The sequence below is a fragment of the Rissa tridactyla genome, chromosome 1, assembly GCF_028500815.1.
Source record: "Rissa tridactyla isolate bRisTri1 chromosome 1, bRisTri1.patW.cur.20221130, whole genome shotgun sequence".
Taxonomy (NCBI): domain Eukaryota; kingdom Metazoa; phylum Chordata; class Aves; order Charadriiformes; family Laridae; genus Rissa; species Rissa tridactyla.
In genome coordinates, this window is record NC_071466.1 from 87,272,485 (window position 1) to 87,287,888 (window position 15,404).

Here is a 15,404-nt window from a genome sequence, read left to right on the forward strand (position 1 = left end):
AGCGCATAAGTTCTAGTATTTATTCACAGATTGCAAAACTTAAAAATGTTTTCAAATGTTATCAAAGTCTGCATTTATTTTGTCTTATGTTTGTGTTGTCTTAAATTTGTGTTCATTAAAATATCTTATAAGAGAAACCTCAAAAATTTTATTACACAGCTAGTCAAAGACAAGGTAAATATTTTTCAAATTAAAATCTACAAATGCTCAAATCCATACTTAAATGAGTTGTGTAAGACAAGGTAGCCAAATACTTATTTCTATTTCAGTATTCAGTAAATAAGACTTTCCTCTCAAAGTGGGCTGCTGCCGCCCATTATTCATTCAGGATTCAGAGTACAAACTCCATTGTACTTCTAATTGTGCAAAATTGGAGATGTTTGCTAACATAATGGGAATCTAAATGTCCTTTTTGCAAAGAGGAAATTTAATAGTATAAACAATCAGTTCATTTTCTTCCTTTGGTATATCCATAAAGCAGTTAATATGGCCACAGTTACTTCAGTGCAAATATGCCTAAGATCAATACAGCTGACACATAGCTATAGGGTACTCCCTAGGTTACTATTTATGCCCCTCTGAGGCATTTTTACATCTGTTACTTCGTTTGCACTAACTGGCTTGTGTTGCTCTAACTATATCCGTTCACATACAGACATGGTTTGTGATTAATCACAGCCCTGCTAGGTCAAAGCAGCAGAACTAGCCTAACAATGAAGAAAACAGTATGTTAAAGCAGAGTCAGATATTTACGAAATGCTGTGCTCTACTAAACTTTTCATATAGTCACACTGACCTGGTCTTTCTATTTGAGCAAGTTTTTGTAAGTAAATGACTTGTTAGAAGTTTTAGGATAAGTGGTTTGATGATTTTAAGGACTTGTGGTATATTTGTGCTTCACCTTTGAGGATTATTGTCTTCCCAAGTGCTTTATCTAGACTGAAAACAGCTAGTAGTATGCTTATGATTAAAATATACTCCGTGAATGTTAAACTACTGATTTTTGTGTAGCCAGGCTCACCGGCCTAAGTATGTTGCTTCAGAATGCTGAAAGCATATTATTAAGCATATTATGTATTATGTTATTATTAGCAACTTACAGTATAACTCTTTCAAAAAACATGTCTTTTAAACATTTAGAATATGCTTGAATTGCTAGAAGAAATGCCAAATGGAGTTCCACCAGAAAAAGTGAAAAGCTATATTTACCAACTAATTAAAGCAATTCATTGGTGCCATAAGAATGATATTGTTCACAGAGGTAAGTGTGTAGTTCTCCACATGGAAATAAGCCCCACAAAGGAATTAGCTTTCTAAAGGGAAAGATGTTACAGCTTGAACTAATTTGCATTTAACATAAATATAAGCAATTGCTTTATATCAACAGAAAAAAAAAAAATCAGTAAATTTGGCTGGGTCTTAAGTCTGCCGCATGACTTCAGATTGTTTTCAAAGTAAGTTCATATACATGTAAAGCTTGCTGTCTACCATCTTTGGCGTATGAATAAAGATTGTATCATATGTACAGCAAAGTGGAACTGCAGTACAAACATTGCCAAAGGAAAAGGAATTTTTTTAAACGTTTCATGGTGCTCAGTCATTTCACTTTTGAATCTCATAATAGAATATTAGTAGAAAAATAACCCAGAACTTAAAGGTTGTTCCCCTGTATTTTATTTCTGCTTAAGGCAGTTCCTCACAGCTTCTATGAGTTCATCTCTGAATATTTACTGTCCCCCCTAAACTTCACGCACTTATGGTACATATCTTGGTGTATGACTTTATCTAGTTTTATGTATATTATCCTGATTTAAGAAAAATGTAATTTGCTTTGTGGCTTTGCAAGAGTAACACTTCTAATTAATGTTTCCAATGAGTTAAAATTCTCATACAATATGCTATTTGTATTTCAGACTGATGAAACATAAGCAAAATATTTTTTTAAAATATAGTTTGAAAAATATACTGTATACAGATAACATGATACCCATATTGAAATAAAAAAATGGGCTTAAAACTACAGGGCACACTTTTTCTAAACCAATGTCAAGAGGTGATCAAGAAAATCATCATAACTGAAAATGCTGGGCACAACACACAACATTTTATTGGTTAACTGATTAATTAAATGTCAGTTCTTTTTATTATTTTGCAATCTGCAATATTCTGCATATTGGTTTGCTGCCTAGAAATACCTGTAAGCACCTTTTATCTTGCCATGTTTTGCTGGGAAACACTTTAAAAGACTTCAAAAGGCAGAAAATTAATTCTGCATGTTCACAAACTGAATTGCTGGAAGCTGTTTCAGCAGTTGTTCTTGTAATGCTTTGTTTATGATTGCATGAATATCTCTAAATACGTTATAATGAAATAGTATTTGTTGACAAAGTTCAAAATTAAAAAGAGAAGTTAACAGCAGATTTTTTTTTCCCCCTCTCACTCTGATACTCCAGATATCAAGCCAGAGAATCTCTTAATAAGCCACAACGATGTTCTGAAGCTGTGTGACTTTGGTAAGTTAAACAAATACCTACTTCTTACCCTTTTAAAGAAAATCTCTTGCAGTGGAATTTTGCCTTATGAGAATTATACAGTGTGTTCTGTTTAAAACCCATTTAGTGGTCAGAATAGATTACTTATTCAGCTTTGTGGCTAGTATTTTAATTTGAGAGATCTCTGGGCTTGATTTGCATGCCCTGTGAAATACCTGTATTAACGTGTCAATTGAAATGCTGCATTTATCTCATCCTAAATTTGACAAGGTTTTTGCTAGCAGTGTTATTGGCACTCAGCTGAGAACAATGCAGATAAGATGATTAGGAGGCTAACAAAACTGTAAGTTTATCTGGCCTGTATATTTAAAGAAAAGATTGTTTAGTAAGGACACAATAAATTTATACTTTTTATTTGAACCACTGGCTTTCATGGACTGTTATGTATGTAGTTATAGGTTAACTTTTATTGTTGTGTTAATCAAGGAATCCTGTCCACATATGATTAATGACTGAATTGCTGTAGGATAGAGTCAAAGTTGTACGTGTAATGTTAACTTTGATGTTCCCTGATTTATCAATACCTGTTTAATGTCAGCTCTAAGGCTTTGAAGAACCAACATCCGAGCACAAGGCCCATGTGAGTAATCCCCAGAAGACAACAGGGTGGATTGTACGCTGTTCCCACAATCTGTATTTTTTTATTCTAAATGCTTACGTAAACACAGAATAAAATAATGTTCCCTCTAAAAATCTTAGAGTTTGGCTTGGTAAATCAATTCCATAGTGCTACCCCAAGGGCACTTTTCAGTGAGAGCAGTTTGAAAGCTGCCATTTCAAACCTCTGCAATTTTGAATGAAAAGAACTGCTAAAAAAAAATAGATTGAAATAGTTTTTTAGGAATACAAAAAAGGCGTTTGTCATTCACAGTGCTGCTTATTTCTTTTAATCCTGAAGGCATTTTTTGATTAAGCATTCAGAAACATTAACCCTTCTAGGAAAAGCCTTAGGAGTTTTGGTACATATGAGTTCTTTGAAATAAGGGCAATTTATTCTGCACTGTAAGGAACCGCACAGCTCTGAGAGAACACTGGGATACTGTTATGTGGTGCCCTCGGTGCCTTGGCCTTTTCGATATCCACAGGCCTCCTGTCGGCACTGCTGTGGCTCTGTCTGTGCCCAGGCTGCCCTGGCAGCATTGTCCCGAGCTGTCAGGGCAGGATGTTCCCTTACCCCACATTTATTTTCAGGGCCTTGCCCCTGCAAAGCAAACTCCACTGGGACTGGCGGGGCCAGGGCTCTCCCAGGGGACGCTTTGCTCTCCCTCTACTCCTTCACCTTCTGCCCAGGGACCCAGTCGCTGCTTTGCACAGAGATTAACAACCAATTAGCAGGCAACGCCTGCCCCTGACCAGTGTGTGCTCCTACTGGGGCTAAAGGCATTGCAAGGAAGAAAAGCCAGTAGGGGTGTGAATGAGTCCGGACGGCAACTGTTCACTCCCACCTCCTTCCCTGTCCATGGGGAAGAGCCTTTGCTGGCCCTTGCCCACCCTCCCACGTTTTTTGGGGGGGATGTCCCCCCTGAAAGTAACATTCACCATTAGAGTTGGCATATGCCAGCTAACAATCTTTGTGCGTGCGAACTTGCATCAGCATCAGTGTTCAACAGTGTTACAGGAAAATAAAAAGCTAGACAAATGGTAAGATCTCATTTTGGACGATGGTTTTCTCACTAGATACAGATGACGTGAATTCTGTGCGCAGTGATATTCTGCTCCGTTGGCTTGCTCACGCCATATTCGCCAGCCACATTCTCTTTCTGCTTTTGGAAAAAACACGCAATCACAGTGCACTCATGGTGCTCAGCACAGCCTCAAGGAAGGCAAACTAACTTAGGGGAATTTCTGCTGTTCTTATTGTTCATGTGGGTTATTTTGAATTTTGATCCATGTTCCAGATTTAGTTGGATTTAAAATTCCAAGCAACACTTTTAATTTGGGATCAATCTTAATTTTTTAGCCTTTTGCTAATTGACATTATTGCTAGTAGTTAGTTACAGCTAGTATAGCTGTTACTGTAAAATGTCTGTCAGAACAGTATTAGCCACAAGCATTTCCTGAACATGTACAGATTAGGATGTAAGAATTTGCTTTTTAACATGAAAAGAAGGTTGTAGGGAGGTGGGTATTGGTCTATTTTCCCAAGTAACAAGCAATAGGATGAGAGAAAACAGCCTCAAGTTGTGCCAGAGAAGGTTTAGATTAGATATTAAGAAAAATGTCTTCACTGAAAGGGTTGTGAAGCATTGGAACAGGCTGCCCAGGGAGGTGGTTGAGTCACCATCCCTGGAGGTATTTGAAAGCCGTGTAGGTGTAGTGCTGAGGGACATGGTTTAGTAGTAACTTGGCAGTGTTAGGTTTACAATGACTCGATGATCTTAAGGGTCTTTTGCAACCTAAATGATTTTATGATTCTGTGATTTCATGTATGCTGTTTGCCTATCGAACTTAAATCATGTTTTGGAACACAAGTACTTGTTACATACAACTACCGCATTCCTCATGTGATAACAAATGCAAAGAAAAGGTCTGTGCATCCATCCCAATGCAGATATTGAAGCAATTAGGTGTTTCTGAATAGCCCAGTGGACAAAACAGTTTGAATAGAAAAGTTCATAAATTTCTAACAAGATAGTTCTTCGTAATCCTTGTGCCATGTGTTCCGTACATATCGTGCTAGATAAAAATGAGATTGAATGTGGTGCTTGCCTGGACACATGTTGTGTGGGTGTCATTTCTGCCAATAGAAGTGGAAAAAGAGAACGGTGCAAAATGCCGATTACAGCAGAAGCATCTGACTGTTGGAAGTAGTTAGGCTTTCTGAGTAGTGCGTTTGCTGTTTCAGCACCAGAGCTTCAAAATTACTTGTTTTAGCAATCTCCTAATCTCTGTATGGTGCGTAAGCATAGAAATCGTGAAACACAGGACTGGAAAAGACCTAAAGAAATTCTCTAGTTCTTCCACCTACTCAAAGAAAGGATTAAGCATGCCTGTGTCATTCTTGACAGGTGTTTGCTTAGCTTATTCTTAAGCTTCTGAATAATGGAGGTGCCCTAGTGTTCCTAGGCACGTATTTAAGTACTTACATGTCATTAATGTTAGAATGCTTTACTTTGTGTCTAACTCAAATTTGCCTTATTTCTCTATAAGAAACTGCCAATCTTCTCCTTTTTTCCTCACACTTTTTTTCCTTGACATCTCTCCTACCGTGTTTGGAGTTGTATAAAGTCGTTTCTTGAAATCTCTTATTTCGCTTGTTCTCCTTCCTTGAATCATGACACATTTGCAAACTCTGTTGCTTTCATAGTTGCTCTCACCCAAAGCGCCTTCTGTCTTCATGTTTCTAATTTGTTCCTTCTCACTGTTTGGAGTTTGGTCTAATCTTCTCCCTACTTAACTTCTCTTATTTTTGTATCAAAAAATTCTTATCAATACCTCAGCACAGTCTGGAGGAAGGAACAATAAGCTAACTCCACCATGACAAAAAAAAAAAGTAATTGTGCCCATAGAAAGGTATTATGCTTTCTCGACTTAATAATTCTGTCCGTCATCTTTCACCATGGTGTCATAGAGTCAGAGTGGTAGCGAATCCATAAAATGGTTTCTTACATCACCCAACAATATGTAGATGACACTGAAGCCCATGATGATAATTTTAATTTCTGTCTTGCCATGTTAAATCCCTGATGCACCTAGTCTGTAAAGCTGTGGGCTAATTTTTCAGACTACATTAGCTACTGATGATCTGTGGACATGGTAGCTGCTGACTGTGACCAAGTTCCAATACACTGGCCTGGAGGGAGGAGCATGCATCCTTGTCTTGTTGATTCTTCTGGTGCACAGGGGCTCATGGGCTTCCAGGCTTGTGCGTTACATTAGCACATGTGTTTATTTGCATTATGTGACAGCATCTCCCACCCGCCTCCTTGTTTGGGACTGACTTCCCACTGTTCATTTTGAGTGTCCCATTTCTTCAGTGTAGTCGCTGGTTATCTTCCTTCTCTTTTTTTAAACACATGAATGAATTTTTCACTCACAAGATTAATCAGATGGGTCATGTAACTTGAAACAGAAACAGGGCTGCCCAAGCAGTTCTAAATATAGTCATGTTTAGAAATTTACCCAAACCCAATGTTACATGTAATAAAGAAGTCCTTTCCAGCTTTTCTCCAGCAGCATCGTAATGTTCGCTCGACTTTATGGGAACAGATCAGAATTATTGTTATTTTGGGACAACTTTGAAATATCTGTTCCTCATCATACATGCCTTTTGGTTTACTAACTCTTGATGGTAGAGGTACCTTGCAAAAAGGTACAGCTGTAACCTACGTTGGTAACAAGTTTATCATTGTTTTCTCAAATCACTAGTGTAATAGTAATAATCTGCATCCAAACCTTTACTTAAACTTGGAGTAAATTAGTGTTCCACAGGGGTGAGTGGGGCTGGGCTCCTTCACACTAAGCTGCCAAATGACATATGCTTTCAGAATACTGAAAAAAAAATATTAAAAAAAATTACAACCTTACAAGCATAGTCATGTGGGAAAAGTAATCTTGGCAGCTTCTGCATAAGAACTCAGATATAAAGAAAAATGACTGTTGCATTTAAGTAGCACTTATTGATTCTGAAAATGAAATCATGCCTTATACCTCTGTGATGCTTTGGAATTTTTATTCTTCATGATTTGTGCAATAATGGAAAGACTTATAGTGATTTCGCTGAAGTGAATTTTGGACCAAGTTTTAATTCCACATCCCAGTAAGAAAGCATTTTGAAAATATTTCTTCTGCATTTCAGTCCCAGAAATTTGTCTCGGTTTGAGCTCTAGTAAGGAGCTTACACATCTGGAGTCTTGCTGCTGAGATCTGTCTGTCCTGTCTCGATTCATTATTAAACATTTGTTTGAAAACAGAAAGACACTCAATACTTTTCTGAAAACAGTGCCAGCAACTGCCCTAGAGTACTTCTACATGAAGAATCCAGTAACATCATTACTCTGGTGCTCAACTGACTTTTTATAAATAGAGGATAATGAAAACAAAAATCTAAATTATTCCTACATCTGGGTTTTCCAGTATATACACTCTTCTCTCAGTCAGTGATCTTAATTATTATGCCTTAGGACAGAAGTTAAGTTTTGGTACAATCGCAAGTAAGTATACATTTTGGTTTTATTCTTAACAAAATGATGTGGAGGAGGAATTTAATTTGGAAGTGGCTTCTGATCCTAATTCATGAAGAGCCTTGTTACAAATGTGATGTAAAGCAGGTGGGAAGCTGACGTGTGTGGAGTGAGCAAAATGCAGCTATAAAGCAGTTTGGCTGCTCTGTGGTAGATGCGTGCCTGTTGTAGTTTTTGGGAGATGACTTCATTCCTTGCCAGGTCAGGGAACGAGTGTCCTTACATGAGAATAATACATAGTTTCTTGACCAGTTTAAAAAATTGAACGCAGTAAGGCTGTGGTAGTTAGGATCAATGACTGGAAGAGTCCACTCCCCATGCATACGTTACATTTCTAGCATCATGAATCTTCTTCTGCAAACAGCATCTCAGTGAAAATTAGTGGCAGTGGTTCAATAGCTTGCATGGCATACTGACAGATAACTTTTATCAATCAGTTATGATTATGGCAAAGCACCAAAAATAATCACAGACTTCTTACGTAAGTAAAGTAGTCATTAAAGCAGACATGCTGACTTTCACTGTCGTATCAATAAAAGCTTTCATGTCAGTAGACAAGCAATTGTTGGAGAAATTCTGCATTAGGGCTTGTAAACAATTTGCCTCTATTTAAATAGGTGTAACCTCTTACTGCCAAAATCAGTGGTGATATGCATACCGTATTTAAAAATTAAATTAAAAAAATTAAAATATTATAATCTCACTGTTTCATTGACAGGCTTTGCTCGTAATCTCTCTGAAGGAAGCAATGCTAACTATACAGAATATGTGGCTACCAGATGGTACCGCTCACCTGAACTCTTGCTTGGGTAAGTACATTTTGTAGAACTGCCATGATAAATCTTGACTGATTCTTTGCATGTTTTCAAGCACCTTTGATAAGATTTACTGATGGAGAACAGTGGTTGATTTAAAGGGAAGATTCAAGAGGCTTCTGGAATTTCATTAATTTTTGTTCATTTCCAGCAAGTTGGCATGAATCATTGACGTGTTGACCTGTCTTGAGCTGAGCAGTGTTTAACTGATTAAAATATAAAGCTGAATTATCACAGATGTACTTCAGATTCCACCCCCCCACCTCCCCCCTCCCGCCCCATTCCCTTGAAAAGAGGTTTCCATGGTAGTCCTGTAGCATGAAATGTTCTGTCAGCCTTGTGGTGGACATCGCATAGCAATGGCAGTGCAACCTTCAACATGCTACACTCCTAGCTCTCTTCATCCCTTGGATCAAAACTATGATTTGGGTTTGTTTCCCAGCTGCCCTTTGCCAGCACTGCTGAAGTCTCTCAGGACGGTGCTAGCTCTTTAACTAGTCAGGAAGAATTTATTGAAGGAGGCTGTATGAATCATTTTAATAAAGCATTGAGAAGTTAGTGTTAGTAAGGAATCAGTAGCCACAGGATGAATCAAAAAAGTACTGGTCACTCCTAAGATTCTTTAAGCAAAATGTTTCATGCTGCTGAGAAACAAGTCTTTCTTGAAAGCTTTGGTTAACACTGAACTAGATATTTCTTGAATAGGTAAGGCATTAGATAGTAATTATTCTGTCAATGAAGTCATCCCTGTATTCCCAGAGCTGTGCTAATCTTAACCAAATTGGTAGGCAGTTGCATTGTTATGTGCAGAATAGTAAGTTAAAATTGCCATTAAAAACCTCAAAGCTCAGTTTTTCATATTTTGGAGAAAACAGATATTATTAAGCTTTCAGCAAAGCGTGCGTGTGTATGTGTATATGTAAGTATTAAAAAAAAATTGGAAAGAAAGCATCAATTGTGGCCTTTTTGGTTGCACAACATTTTACTCTTTGTCTATAGTAGTAATGAGGATTTAAGGGGAAAGACATGAAAAGCTTGACAGACATAATATTAATCTGACTTGCAGTGTTAAAAACTGTTTTGTTACCAGAGGAAATTTAGCAGGAATCATGTCTGTTTGTAATGGACTAAATTTGTTTGATTACCTTGTAGAGAAAGGGAGGGAGTGTGGGTATTTAATGCATATGACTTCAACTTTGCTGGTGTATGTTTTTAATGCCAAGTTTTTCTGGCACAAAGTGATGTCCGTTTCTTGGTAATCCTTTTCTATTTCCCAGACACTCATCTTAGCCATTCCCTCTTCCCTGCGTTTACCTGCATCTAATATTCAAAAGTCTTCACAGGATTATTAAATACATATGTTTCAACAAACACAGTTTTACTTTTTCAATTTTTAAAATGTGTCCTAGAGAGGTTTCTGTTTTATGGTAGAGTTCAAGACTTAAATTTCAGGAGAGGAAAGAAATCGATGCCTAATTATTCAAAAAACATACAAAATCTACTCACTTTGGAGAGCCTCAGGTAACTGTTAGTAGAGTACTCTGTACCCTTTGATGGCAAAATATTGCTGAAAGCCAGTAGATTTTAAGGCATACCAAATTACTAGATGAAAACATGTTTTGGAGAATCTAATTTGTGCACGAATAGACTATAGTACTTCTGATTTATGGTCTCTGTCCTATAGAAGTTATTTCATTTATCCAGCCACATCACTCTTGCATTGTTTGCCTGTTGTGATCTGACAAGACTGATCCTGATAGTCAGCAGAATAGGAGGCTTGAGTATGCCTTTTCAAACAAAAAAGTTGCAGTTTACTCTGCCACTGCCTTAAGAAATGGATGTTTTGTGATTTGTTTCTGTTTGACTACAGAGGAAATAGTGGAAACTTCTTAAACTGTGATTCATCTTCCTTTATTCTTGTGAGCAAGGAAAGGTAATGGTCCCTGCCTCAAAGGAGTTTTAGGCCATTCCTCAGTTGTAACTCTAGATTGTTCTCCAATGCCCCAGCCTCCATCAGCCTTTTCCCCATTTCACATTTCAGTGGAGCAACCTGCCAATTAAAGGGGTTGCAAATAAAGATGTGCTTGTTTTTCTGTCATAAGAAAGAGGTAGGTTTTTTAGTTGCACTCTCACAAACTGTTTTCCAGTAGAGGCACATAATATCTTAAGAGCAGATCCTTGGCTTTGGAGTCTGTTCCCATCTGTGTTGCCTTTTGCAGCGTGTAGAAAAATTAGTCCTTCCTTGGCACTCAAACTTGACCTAATGGGTGGGTTGGACTAGCAGCATCACAGAAAGTACAAACATTGAGTCTCAGCAAATCCACAAGTAGACACTATGCGAGATTAGTAAGGGAATTATGAACCCACAGAGCCATTGTGGTAGCAGTACTTCAGGAGTTTTGGCATGCTCTGCTTTGCCACTGGTGATTCCTTGTCAGCACTCTGTTCCAGTGCAGCAAACTTTGATTTTGTCATGATTGTGAAAGTACTGCAGTGTCTCATGACAGATTCTGAAAGTCAAATGGTTCTTGAAATTTTGGCGTCCTACTTCAGGAAAAAAGCTAGGACCTTTCCTAGCTTCAGCTTTTTCAGATTCTTGCACCAGGCTTCTCAGTGAGCCTGTAGTTTCACTCAGGCTATTGTCCAGCTAGAAACACTTTCTCACCTTCACCTAATTAAATCATGACAAGGGTTGCAGGGTCCTCTGGCCAAGTGTCCTCCCCATAAAGTGAAGTAACTAATCATGAGTAATCATGGGGAAAAGTCAGATATTTTTTCTTTAGTCTGAGGGTGCTCTTTCTCTAACCATCTTTAATCATCAGCATAAGGAAGGAGTGAAGGGAACAGATTTAGGATGAGATTTGTCACCTACAACTTATTCCAGAAATAGGTGAGCCAGCTGTAACTTAAAAATGTCTTGAAACAGGGGTTGAGTTGTTGGATTACAAGTTTCAAAAAGAAGACACCCAGTGAAATGTGTTTTCAGTTTAGTCTTTGTTCTAGTCTTCATTCTTTTTATATGCTTTTTCTTTGACATGAGAATGATTCTCCAGTTGTTCTGATCCAAACATAAACATCCAAAAGAGATTCTTTGAATAAGTAGGATTTTTACAAAAAATTTTCACAAATTCAACAAGGAAGAACTCAAGCATACAGAAAAGGAGCTGCTTCGGTCTATAGTAGGAACAATGAAAAGCCAAAAGTATGTAATGCATTAGCTGCTGCACAGTTGAGGTAGGCAGCTAAACAAGCTTGCCGAGGAACAGAACCTTAGAGTGAAAATCAGAAAGTGTCCACAGTCTGTGTTTCTTCAATGTTTGTGCCTTTACTGAATGTTGCAGTAGTCTACTGCTCTCTTATTATGCAAACTTCCATTCTCTACATTCCGATTTTCTGTCCTACATTTCTTACAAACCATCCTCAAGCCCATAGTCTCTCCTGACTAGCGTATCCCTATTGCCTCTTCTTCCATTAAATACCATTGTATGTAGTCTCAAGAAAAGCTGGTATAGCCCTTGCTGGTGTAACACTTACACCACTTAGTTTTGTTTCTGATTAATTCCCTACACCTCTTCATTGCTGACATAGCTTCTTTTGTCATTAGCAGTTTAAAATACCAGGTACAATCCTCCCACCACACAACATTGCTTACACACACATAGACCACCCATCAGAATTTCTCCCCAAAACCACACCTGTGGCTTTGCTCCAAACCAGGAATTATTTATTTTATGATGCTTTCGTTACTTCCTCACCTGTTTATTTTTAAGGAATAGTTTTCAGGAGCATTCTGTTTTCTCTCCAATTAAAATTTCTCTGTATGAATGCTGAAAGAAAGGTTTCTTATCATTTCTGTTCTCCCGGTGGCAGACCCAGTATGCCTATCCCCCTGTTAAGCCCAATGGAAAAAGAAATGTAATGCAGAAATACAGCACAGTCATTAACCCCTGGACGGAAGGGAAGTTAGTGCTAGTTTAACTTGGAATGGTAACTGCTCCACAGTCGAAAAGATTGTATGTATGTATTGTATTCTTGTATGTAAGATTTTTCACAAAGGTAACCAGATCCTGGTTCTCAACCAGAGGGTAGTTGAGAATTCCTCTCCTGCCATTTCAAGCAGTGATACATCAGGCAATCCAGGACAGAAACAGAAGGCTTGGTATTTGAGTTAGTTTCTTTAAATATTGATGTTTACTTTTCTGTGTTGTAAGGAAGCAGGCCACAGGAAATATAGCCACTAAATTGAAACAGCTTGGTAAGAAGACAGTGCCAGTAGGTAAAAAAAAACATTGTACATTAATTTTACAGAGCCCCTTATGGAAAGGCTGTGGATATGTGGTCTGTAGGCTGTATCCTGGGAGAGCTGAGTGACGGGCAGCCCTTGTTTCCTGGCGAGAGCGAGATTGACCAGCTCTTTACCATTCAGAAGGTGCTAGGCCCACTGCCAGCCGAGCAGATGAAGCTCTTCTACAGCAACCCACGCTTCCATGGCTTGCGGGTAAGAGAAAGCTTTGTTCTTTTTTTTTTTTTTTTTTTTTAATTTACTCACATAGTATTCACACTATAGTCATTGTTGCTGTGAAGGCTCTTTTCATTTACATGGTGCATTATCTATTGCGTGTGTTTCTGTGTAAGTATGGGATATTTAGATTATAAGTCATTCATAATACAAAGTAAAATTCTGATTACACCAGTATTGAGGTTTATAAGTATGTTTGGTTTACTGTTAAAAGTTGATTAAAGATTTTCTTTCATTTCTTTGACTTTTTTTGGCATGCAAGTGAGCATTTATACCTAGTTTAGCATTACCCTGCCAGGTTTGCTCTGTGAAGTTTAGTGGCATAACTCTGTCAGTTCAGAGTGTGGAAAATTCATGCCTGCTGTCTTCAGGCTACTATGTTGGGAAGATCTGGGCCATAGATGCCGTTATGATGGCAGAAGAGTTTTTTGCCTTTTGACTTATATTCCTGGGGAGATGTCATAAGCAACGTGAGTAAAAAAGCTCTTCCTACTGATAGCATCGTTCCCCTTTCAGGGGTTTGCCAATACCATGTAATGACAGAGACTCACTAGAGTGGAGAAGCTGCTCAAGTTGGGATGCACAATATAGCAAAATGCCAGAAGCAATATATAATAGCTCTGTTGTCTTTAACAATACCTGGTCAGTGATTGTACTCATGTTTCCTTATAACTCAGATTTGGTTGTCATTTTTTATTAATGAATGTTGGTTAGAAAGGTGAATTTATGATCTTGATAAATGCTTTGAAATCATTAGTGTAAAATCCTATGAAGAGACACATGAAGTTTTTAGGAGACTTGATTTGGGCTAAAGACTTGAGATTTGACTTTTACTCTGTAAAAGACAAAATTTAGAGAATGGGAAAGAAGGCGAACCTAGTTGTCTTAAAACATGTTAAAGGTTGCCATAAATTAGCTGATATGGTGATAAGACAAGAAATACTTGGCTTAAGGTGTTAGGATAATCATTTTAGCTACAAGGATAGCTAATTCCTAAGAGGTTTCGTTGAAGTTTGTAGACCTTCCATCAGTGGAGGGTTTTAAGAAAACGATTAGACAAGCATTTCTTTCAAGGTCTTATGTGTATTTAATGCTGTTTAGAACAGTGGGCTGGATGAGATTTTTCTATTTAAAAAAAATGTACTCCTTTTCAGGAAAGCAATGATTTAAAAGTTGTAAGCAAAATAAACTGCCTCTTCAACGTTATTTTACAGCAGTTCTAGTTTTGCAGTGTAATCTTATTTGGATAAATGGCCTGTAATGTCTTAGGATGAGAATGAAGTATCTTTTGTTTTGTAGCTTTAAAATACAATAATTCCAGAAGACAGCATAGACCTAATATGATTAGCACAGGGTTCAGAGTTACGAGTCTCTGTTCTCATCCTGGGTCAATGGTTTATTACTTGGCAGACATGTTGCTGCTGCCTTAACTCCATCTGTAAAGTCAGGATACTAATGATAGAGAGTTGTTTTTGAATACTGAAGGGAAGTCTGAATAATGGCTTAAACATAAAAAATACTACAAAAAACGTTGGTTTGAAATGTGATACTCATTAGTTGATTCATGGGAAAAAATTATTCCATGCTATAAGACAACCTTAAAAGTACACTTTTTCTGAATGTAGCATAGTGGAAGATTTTCTGTTGCATAGCAGATAGAAGGTATGCTGTGATCATGCAAACTATTATTTACAAGCTGGATCTGGTGCTGTGTGTTCACAAGATAGAAACTAGCCCATGTTATGGAATTGTTTATCCATATGTTTAGGCTTTGGGAATTTCTACATTACTGAGAGTTACGGTATTGTAGCACAGGATTTAAAAAATTCTAGTATGAACACTCCAGCACCACATGGACACGTATACAGATGCACTTTTGCATACTTTCTGTCTTTGCTGCCTGCTTATTTCCTTCACACATATATATATAGATAGATACACACAGTTTTCATCACTTCTGAGGCTTAGGTAGTATTTAGTGATCTCTTTTCAGTCCTTTTGAAGAAGAAATCATCCATGGTATGTTGAAGGCCCGAGGAAATAAAATAATACAGAATCAGAAAGTACCAATAGGCTCATGTCTTTATGGAAAATTTAAGTGGTAATGTATGGCTGTAAGTATTGTTCTACAAATAAGTTGTAAATAGGCTGGAGAATTTGAACAATCCCAGTGAGTAGCCATCTCATATTACTGCTTTGCATGGCTGCAGCGTATTTTCGTGTTTCTCTAATCATTACAGATGTAAAATTTTCTTTATGGTGGTCATTCCAGATGAAGACAAGAATATTTTGCCATTTGGTTCATGTAAAAAGTGGAAGAAGCGTGGAAGCCTTG

General features: G+C 37.6%; 1 protein-coding gene across 4 annotated transcripts in view; it reads left to right on the plus strand.

Moving 5' to 3' along the window:
• CDKL5 (cyclin dependent kinase like 5) overlaps positions 1–15,404 on the plus strand; it is a 123,974-nt gene that overhangs the window by 78,371 nt on the left and 30,199 nt on the right. For all 4 annotated transcript variants that reach the window (XM_054185922.1, XM_054185936.1, XM_054185945.1 and 1 more), the window contains exons 6-9: positions 1,141–1,261; positions 2,454–2,513; positions 8,454–8,544; positions 12,859–13,048. In XM_054185922.1, coding sequence (XP_054041897.1) covers positions 1,141–1,261; positions 2,454–2,513; positions 8,454–8,544; positions 12,859–13,048 — 462 coding nt within the window. The remainder of the gene's footprint in view (positions 1–1,140; positions 1,262–2,453; positions 2,514–8,453; positions 8,545–12,858; positions 13,049–15,404) is intronic.